The sequence below is a fragment of the Athene cunicularia genome, unplaced genomic scaffold (genome assembly GCF_003259725.1).
Source record: "Athene cunicularia isolate RWA unplaced genomic scaffold, athCun1 SCF_7, whole genome shotgun sequence".
Taxonomy (NCBI): Eukaryota; Metazoa; Chordata; class Aves; order Strigiformes; family Strigidae; genus Athene; species Athene cunicularia.
The window spans coordinates 2,402-10,129 of NW_020799501.1; the positions used below are offsets into that span (position 1 = coordinate 2,402).

A 7,728-nucleotide genomic window follows, 5' to 3' on the forward strand; every position below is an offset into this window, starting at 1 on the left:
CCAGGTCCCCCCCCCCCCCGCCAGGTGCCAATCTGGGGGCCCATCGGGTGCCCACCCGGGCAGGGACCTGCTGGTATTTCCCTGCCGCTGTCAAAGGCACCTGAAATTCGACGGGAAGGAAGAAGGAATTACCCGTTTGTACTTGTAGCTCCGCTCCCCTCCAGGGATGAGACAGCCACAGCGGAGGAAATTCCTGCCTAATCAACTCAATTAGTGGGAAATAACACTGGGCTGGGTCTGTGGGAGGAAGAGGAGGGATGCAGAGCTGGCGGGTGGGAGATGATGAAGAGCGTTTCCATCCTTCTCTCCCACCCCGCGGCCGGCGCGGGACCCGCTGGGAAGCTGAAATCTCTGTATCTGGAGCAGGTCGCTGCAGCAAAATGAGTCTTGGAGAGGGGGAAAAATATGAAATGACCTGGATTAAAAACCCAGAATGAGGGAAAAATGCAAAGAGGCTCAGAGCTGATGGGATGACCACGGGTTTTGGAGGAGCTCCGTGGGAGGTGGCAGGGCAGGGCCGTGGGGCTGGGCCGTGCCGGGGTGTCACACCGGGCTTTGCCAGCGCTGCCCTGGGATGGAGACGGTGACAGCCCAGGGTCCGGTGGGCTCAGCCCGGCGCCGGGACGTTGCTCCCTGGCTGGCTTCTCCCAGCCAGGAGTTGGCGGGAGGGAAGGATGCTCCCGTGTTTTGCCTTGGTGGTTTTGGGGAAGCCCAGACATGCGTGGGGAGTCTGGTGCTGGCGGGCGAGTGGTTCTGACATCCTCGTGGGGCCCTGACATCTCCCCTCCTCTCTCCCGCAGACCCTCTTCCAGAGCCCCGACGAGGGCTGGCAGGTTTACACCTCGGCGCAAGCCCCCGACGGCAAATGCCTCTGCACGGCCGTCATCCCCGTCCAGGGCACGTGCTCCCGCGACCTGCGCAGCCACCAGCTCCGCCAGCTCATGGAGAAGGTGAGTGCTAATCACTGTTACCGACCTAACGAAGTCATTAATTGGAGGGTGGGAGGACGCACACAACCAGCAGCATGGACCTCCGTGGTGGGGGATCCCCCTCTGGTGTGGGTGCAGCCCCCAGCGGGGTAGGACGGGCTCATCCCCTTCCCTGGGGACACGCAGCGGACGTGTCCCGGTGTGGCCACTCGTGGTTCCTTTTCTGTTCACCGGGACGAGCATCCGTAGCTCTGCAGCATCCCGCTGCACCGGGCGGGGAGCGTTGTCATCCTCCCACGTGGCTGGTGGGAAGGGCCTCCCCGTGGCACCGCCAGCACGTGCCCGTGGCCTCGCCGCACGTACCGAGCCCGCGGGGATGAAATCAGCCCGGAGATAAATCCCAGACGGGCTTTGTCCGTGAGCCAAATGGCGTTTAATGGAGCCCGGGTGGTTCCGCCGTGCGGAACGGGGGACGGGTGGGTTCTCACGGGGGTTTCCATGCTCCCAGCCCCTTTCCCGTGGGCTCTGCAGCGCTGCCGGCAGAAGCCATCAGCATTCCCCTCCCCACGGCACGGAGCCGTGAGCCTGAGCAGAGCTCATTTAATTTCTCCCTGGTTTTTACACATCCGCACGGGCGGGCACACCGCAAACCCGATTAAACTTTTATTATAACGTGCTGCAAAAACGCCTCTTATGCAGCTCCCTTCCGAGGTGGCGGCAGCACCGTAAATACCAGCGGGGCTGGCGCTAATAAATAAATAACCGCTTGAGGAACATGGTCACGTTCGCGTCATTTGAAAGCAGGGAAATAAAATAACTTTGCTGGCTGCGGCAGATGAAATTAAAGAAGGAATGCTCAGAGACCAGGCTGGGAAATGTGCACTCGGGTGGTTTAAAAAAAACAAATAACAGCTGAAGCAGGATGAGTAAAATGCATCATTTTATACATTAAAGCTGCAGGGGGAAGAGTTTTCTCGCAAGCGTTTACATAAACAGCGGCGTGGTGGAGCGGGGAGCGGCTCGGCTGGGGATGGGGACACCGGGGGGGGGACTCCCCACCAGCACCCCCGGGCTGGTCCTGGGGGCTGCTCTCCCTTCCCCATCCCCTGTCTGCTTCTGCATCCCCAAATTTCTCCAGCTCAGGCCTCTTTGTTAGCAGCAGGGGGCTGCGTTAATTAGACCGAGGGTTTTATCACACCCCCCCCGCCCCCCATCCCGCCATGCAGGTGCAGAACATCTCCCAGTCGATGGAGGTGCTGGACCTCCGCACCTACCGGGACCTCCAGTACGTGCGCAACACCGAGTCCCTGATGAAGGGTTTGGACTCCAGGCTGAAGGTGGCTGCTGAGAGCCAGAAGAGCCTCAACGCCAAGAGCTTCCAGGTGAGCCCGCACCCCCCTCTCCCCGCCCCGATGCCTCTCGCACCCCGTGGGCAGCTCCCCCCCGAGCACATGGTGCTGCGTGGATGCTATGATGGGGGTGGGCGCCCTGGGAGGGGTCGTGCTCTTGGGTGGTCGAGCATCCCTGGGGTGGTCCCAGGGTTAAGCATCCCCGTGGCACGCGCAGGATACGTGCAGGTGCCCGGTCACGTGGGGCAAAGTGACCCGGGGCCACATCCAGGTGCTGTGGGGGGGAGCTGTGCCGGTGGCAGGACAGCAGGGATGGCCAATTCCCAGCCCATCTGGCTGCAAATCCACACCTTTAATTAAACAAAACGCGACTCTTCCCTGCCAGAGCCACTATTTCCACCTGACGGGTGGCAGCCGTCAGCGCCGCGTCCCGATCGATGCAGCCTGCACATCAACACTCTGCCTGTGCTGCAGCGGCTGCGCGCCCCCAAGAAATCCCATTACCACCCCCCCGCCGGGGCACTGGTTTATTTTGGGAGCCTCAAGGCTTCATCCTGACAGCTGAAGAGTGTTTCTGTCTGGGGAGCGGCTGGTTCTTGGCACTGAAAGGGGCCGGAGGATGCTGGGGTGGACGCTGGGTGCTGACAGTTGCAGAGACGAGACATTGATTAACCATCGGAGCCGCAGCAAATGTCTCGGCTGGTTTAATCACAGCAGGAGATGCTGAGCCCTGCGACCGGGCTGCAATCCCGCCAAGCCACGGGAACGCCGCCCGGAGAGAAAAAGCCGGGAGGGAGGAAAGGCGTTGGCGAGCCAGGCTTGTTCCTGTGGAAAACCACCGAGCCGGGGGCTGGCGAGCGGGGCCGGGGGCCGTGGAGCGGGACGGAGGTGCTGGCTGGGGATTTACAGCGTCCTTGAGCGAAGGGGACTCAGCGGAGCGGCTCGTAGCCAGGGCCAGCTCCTTGCCCAGCTCCCCCACACCGCTTCCCCACCGTGCCAGGGCACAAACCCTGCAGGCAGGCCCATCGCGGCTGTTTCAGGGTGCTGAGCCTTTACCTGGGCTCAAAACGCATCTTAACCATCTCCTTATGCTAAAATACGTGGAGATTTTTCAACCTGGACTTGTTGCTCTTACTGCCCCCGGCACCGTCACTGCAGCATCCTGCATCCCTCCGTGCCCAGCTCCCCGCTGGGGAGGGCGGGTCTCACCCCCAGCGGGGCCACATCCTGCTCTGCGGAGTGAGGCGATGGCATCGCCTGCGGGTGCTTCGTTACCTGCCGCTCCCCAGGAGCTTGAAAGTTGCAAAGCCTTGTCATTATTATGAATTACCGACCTGGGGAATGGGGCTCATCTCTGGTGTGTTAAGGAAGCCTCGCTGGGTGCTGGAGGGCTCCTTGCTCCCCCCCGGAGGGATGGACAGACAAACAGCAGGCGTGGAGGTGGGCACCAACTCCAGGCTGTTCACTCTTTATCCAAATTTAACTTATCTCCTTTAGTTTTTAAATTTAAAAGGCGCGGGGGACATTTATTTCTTTTTTTCCCCCTTGCGCCCCTGAAACAGGAGCTCAAGGACAAGATGACGGAGCTGCTGCCCCTGATGCCCGTCCTGGATCAGTACAAGTCGGACACGAGGTTGATCGTGCACCTGAAGGAGGAGGTGAGGAACCTCTCCGGGAGCTTGCTGGCCATCCAGGAGGAGATGGGGGCCTACGACTACGAGGAGCTGCAGCAGCGGGTGCTGATGCTGGAGGCGCGGCTGCACGCCTGCATGCAAAAACTGGGTATGATCCCCCCCCGCCTTGGCTCTGCTCTGAGTGGACACCCAGGTCCCCCGGGCACAGCATGTCCCTGCCCGTGCTGGGATGCCCGGGGTTCCTGCCTGTGCAGGCAGGGTGGCAGCCAGTGCTGCCAGCTTCCCCTGTCGGAGAATCCAAGCTGCTGCTGCCTGCAGCTGCCCGGCGCTCTGCCTGCGTGCCGGGCCTCCTGTTTTGCTGCACTGCTGATATCTTCCGAATATTAATAATAATAATAGTAATACCGGCAGCTCAGCGTCCTCCAGGACATGCCAACGGGTGCAGCTGGGCCCTCTTTCCTTGCTCAGGAATCGCTGCCAGAACCCGGCGGTGCCTCTTCCTATAGCATCCCCCGTCCTGCTGCCCTGTCCCCCGAGAACCTGGGGGGGTCCCTGAGGTGACTGGGAGCTCTGGTTCCTCCCCACTCGGTGTGTGATGCCCACGGGACCAGAGGGAGCCAGGAAACATCTTGGTCCTGGATTCCCCCCCCCTAACCCAAACCCTGTCCCCCCACCCCAGGCTGCGGGAAGCTGACGGGGGTCAGCAATCCCATCACCATCCGAGCGTCGGGCTCCCGCTTCGGCTCGTGGATGACTGACACGATGACGCCCAGCTCCGACAGCCGGGTGAGTGGCACAGGCACCCGTGGGGATGGCGGGGGGGGACGGGACAGCCCTGCTGGGGCTTCCTGCGGCTCCTGCGTGGCTCTTTCCTGGGTGTTTTTCCCCAAAACCCTCCCAGACCCAAGCAGAGGTGAATTTTGTAGGGGGCAGCTCCTCTTCTGGCACGCTGATTGTGTTTTTTTGTGAAATCCCAGCACTCCTCGGGTACCGTGTCCCCTGGAACCTGTCTGGCTTGTGCTGCCACGTCCCTCCTGGCTGTGCCTCTGCAGGGACCCGTCCCTGGGGTGCAAGTTGCCCACGCTGCCCGTGCACCCAGATTAGACTCTCACCCGGGTGCCCGTGCCCGGCTCTATGGTCACCGGGGCGCAGACCCTCTGCTCCGTTGGCGCGGGGCATGCGCTGCCTCTGCGGAGCTCTGCCAACGGAGGCAACCGGGCTGCCACGCCGGGAGGCTGGGCAGGAGCTTCCCGGGAGTCTCAGCAGGCTGGGAGCTCAGTCAGGCCGGGTGTCGCTAACGAAGCGCGCCCTCTTATTAAAAATTAGCCAGGCGTTTGATCTGCAGAAAGAGCAGAAAACATGTGTGAAGAGGGAAGCCAGAAAAATTGCGTGTCCTGGCGCGTGGCAGCAGTGTAAAGGGCTGCATGGAGAGGCGGGGGGGCGGGGGGCTGTGCAGGACGTGGGCTGTGTCCGTCTGTCCTGGCGGCACATCTGGAGGGGGGTGGGGGCCCCGTTTTGGCCGGGTGTCCCTGACCTGAGCCCGCTGCAGGTGTGGTACATGGACGGTTACTACAAGGGCCGCCGCGTCTTGGAGTTTCGGACCTTGAACGACTTTGTGACGGGACAGAACTTCGTGCAGCATCTCCTGCCGCATCCCTGGGCCGGCACCGGCCACGTGGTCTTCAACGGGTCCCTCTACTACAACAAATACCAGAGTAACATCGCGGTGAAGTACCACTTCCGCTCCCGCAGCGTGCTGGTGCAGCGCAGCCTCGCCGGCGCCGGCTACAACAACACCTTCCCTTATTCTTGGGGTGGTTTCTCCGACATCGACTTCATGGTGGACGAGAGCGGGCTGTGGGCCGTCTACACCACCAACCAAAACGCCGGCAACATCGTGGTGAGCCGGGTGGACCCCCAGACGCTGGAGGTGCTGCGTAGCTGGGACACGGGTTACCCCAAACGAAGCGCCGGAGAGTCCTTCATGATCTGCGGCACGCTCTACGTCACCAACTCCCACCTCGCCGGCGCCAAGATCTATTTTGCCTACTACACAAACACTTCCAGCTACGAATACACGGATATTCCCTTCCACAACCAGTATTCCCACATATCCATGCTGGACTACAACCCGCGGGAGAGGGTGCTCTACACCTGGAACAACGGCCACCAGGTCATCTACAACGTCACGCTCTTCCACGTCATAAAGACGTCGGGCGAGCTGTGACCCCGCGCCGGACTCCTCTGCTCTCCCTCCCCAGCTCTTTATTTTTCTACACTTCAGCCTCAGCCATTCTCTCTAGGGGATGGAGTCTTCCTCCTCCTCTTTGATTTTTATTTTTTCTATATTTCTTTGGTTTCTTCCCGCGGTTCATGGCGCATGGATCTCTTCTGTCTTCATTTGAGCTGACCTTGGTCATTTTTTTTTTTTTTCTCCAATTTACATCTTTATTTTGATGGCGAATAAAAATGGTCTCTTTGACGTTTGATGGGGCTTGTGCTGATATCTTTTTTTTTCCCCAATTTTTAAAAAAAATATTATTTACCACCTGATGGCTTGATTTCCCCCCCTTTTCCTGTATCCTCTCCGCCGGCGGATGCCAGCAGCCGGCTGTAATCTCCAGCCCTCTCCTCCAGATGTGCGCCGGCAGCCAGCGATGTTGTTTATGGGCATGTTTAATGCATGCGGGTGCGGCACTGGGGAAATTACAGCAGCACTGGGCAAGGCGAGGAGGAAGGAAAGGGAAATTATAGTGCAGCTGCGGCGAGTCGGGCGGGAGCAGACCCTGCAAAGCGGGGAGCAGACATTGCATGGGTGGCTCACCCCAAAGTGAGCACCCAGCGAGGCTGGGGCAGCAGGGTCCTGGCCTGGGGGGAGAAGAAGAACCTGCTGCCCAGAGAGGGGTGGAGATGTGGAGGGGATGGAAGGGGTCAGGGGAGATGGAGGGGATGGAAGAGATGGAGGAGATGTGGAGGGGTTGGAGGTGATGGAGGGGAGGGAGGAGATATGGAGGGGATAGAAAGGGTCAGGAGCTGGAAGGGGTGGAGGAGAGGTAGGTAGAGGAATTGGAAGAGATGGAGGAGATGTGGAGGGGTTGGAGGAGATGGAAGGGCTGGAGGAGATGTGGAGGGGTTGGAAGGGGTCAGGAGATGGAAGGGGTGGAGGAGATGGGGTGGGAGGGACAAAGGGCTGGAGGGACCCAGGGCAGGGGGAGGCCGAGGGACTGGTGCTGCCTGAGGCTCGGAGGCAGCCTCGCCACTCAGGCAAACCTCCCATGGGCACGATAAGGCCTCATAAAGCTTAAAATGATGCTGTAAAATCGTGCTGCAGAGCTGTGATTCCCAGGGCTACGGCTCAGCCTGGACCCTGTGGAATGGATGCTGTGCAAACTGGCGGGGGGGGTGCAAGTAGAGACACCCCAAACCTGGGCAGAAATCTGCATGGGGATGCTGGCAGGATGGGGAAAAGGATGGGGACAGGGTGTGTTCAAGCCTGCAGAGGTGACATCAGCCGTTTTGATTCCCCACTGCAGCCCTGGGACCTTCGAAGGCTTTGGGCAGGGGATGGCGGGGGGGCTGGTCCAGCTCTGGAGTCCCATCCCCACCCCAGGGATGGTATCATGGAGCCGGCGCCTGGGTCGAGAGCATAAAATTGAAGCTGGAAGCACCTTGTCACGTTTATTCTCCTCTTGATAGAGGAGTGGGGAACAAGAGGATAATCCTCGTTAATCCCTTCCGCTGCTTGTGTGTGAGAGGAGCGGGTTGGGAGCGCTGTGATGATGCTGGGTCTCAGCGGCGCCCCCCCCCCCCCCCCCC

General features: G+C 60.4%; 1 protein-coding gene across 1 annotated transcript in view; it reads left to right on the forward strand.

Annotated features, from left to right (window-relative positions):
• The window catches only part of OLFM2 (olfactomedin 2), an 8,756-nt gene extending 2,395 nt beyond the window's left edge, over positions 1–6,361 (forward strand). The window contains exons 2-6 of the mRNA XM_026867529.1: positions 801–950; positions 2,156–2,311; positions 3,841–4,060; positions 4,592–4,698; positions 5,462–6,361. Of these exons, the coding sequence (XP_026723330.1) occupies positions 801–950; positions 2,156–2,311; positions 3,841–4,060; positions 4,592–4,698; positions 5,462–6,139 (1,311 nt within the window). The 3' untranslated portion in view covers positions 6,140–6,361. The remainder of the gene's footprint in view (positions 1–800; positions 951–2,155; positions 2,312–3,840; positions 4,061–4,591; positions 4,699–5,461) is intronic.
• Positions 6,362–7,728: the final 1,367 nt, after the last annotated feature.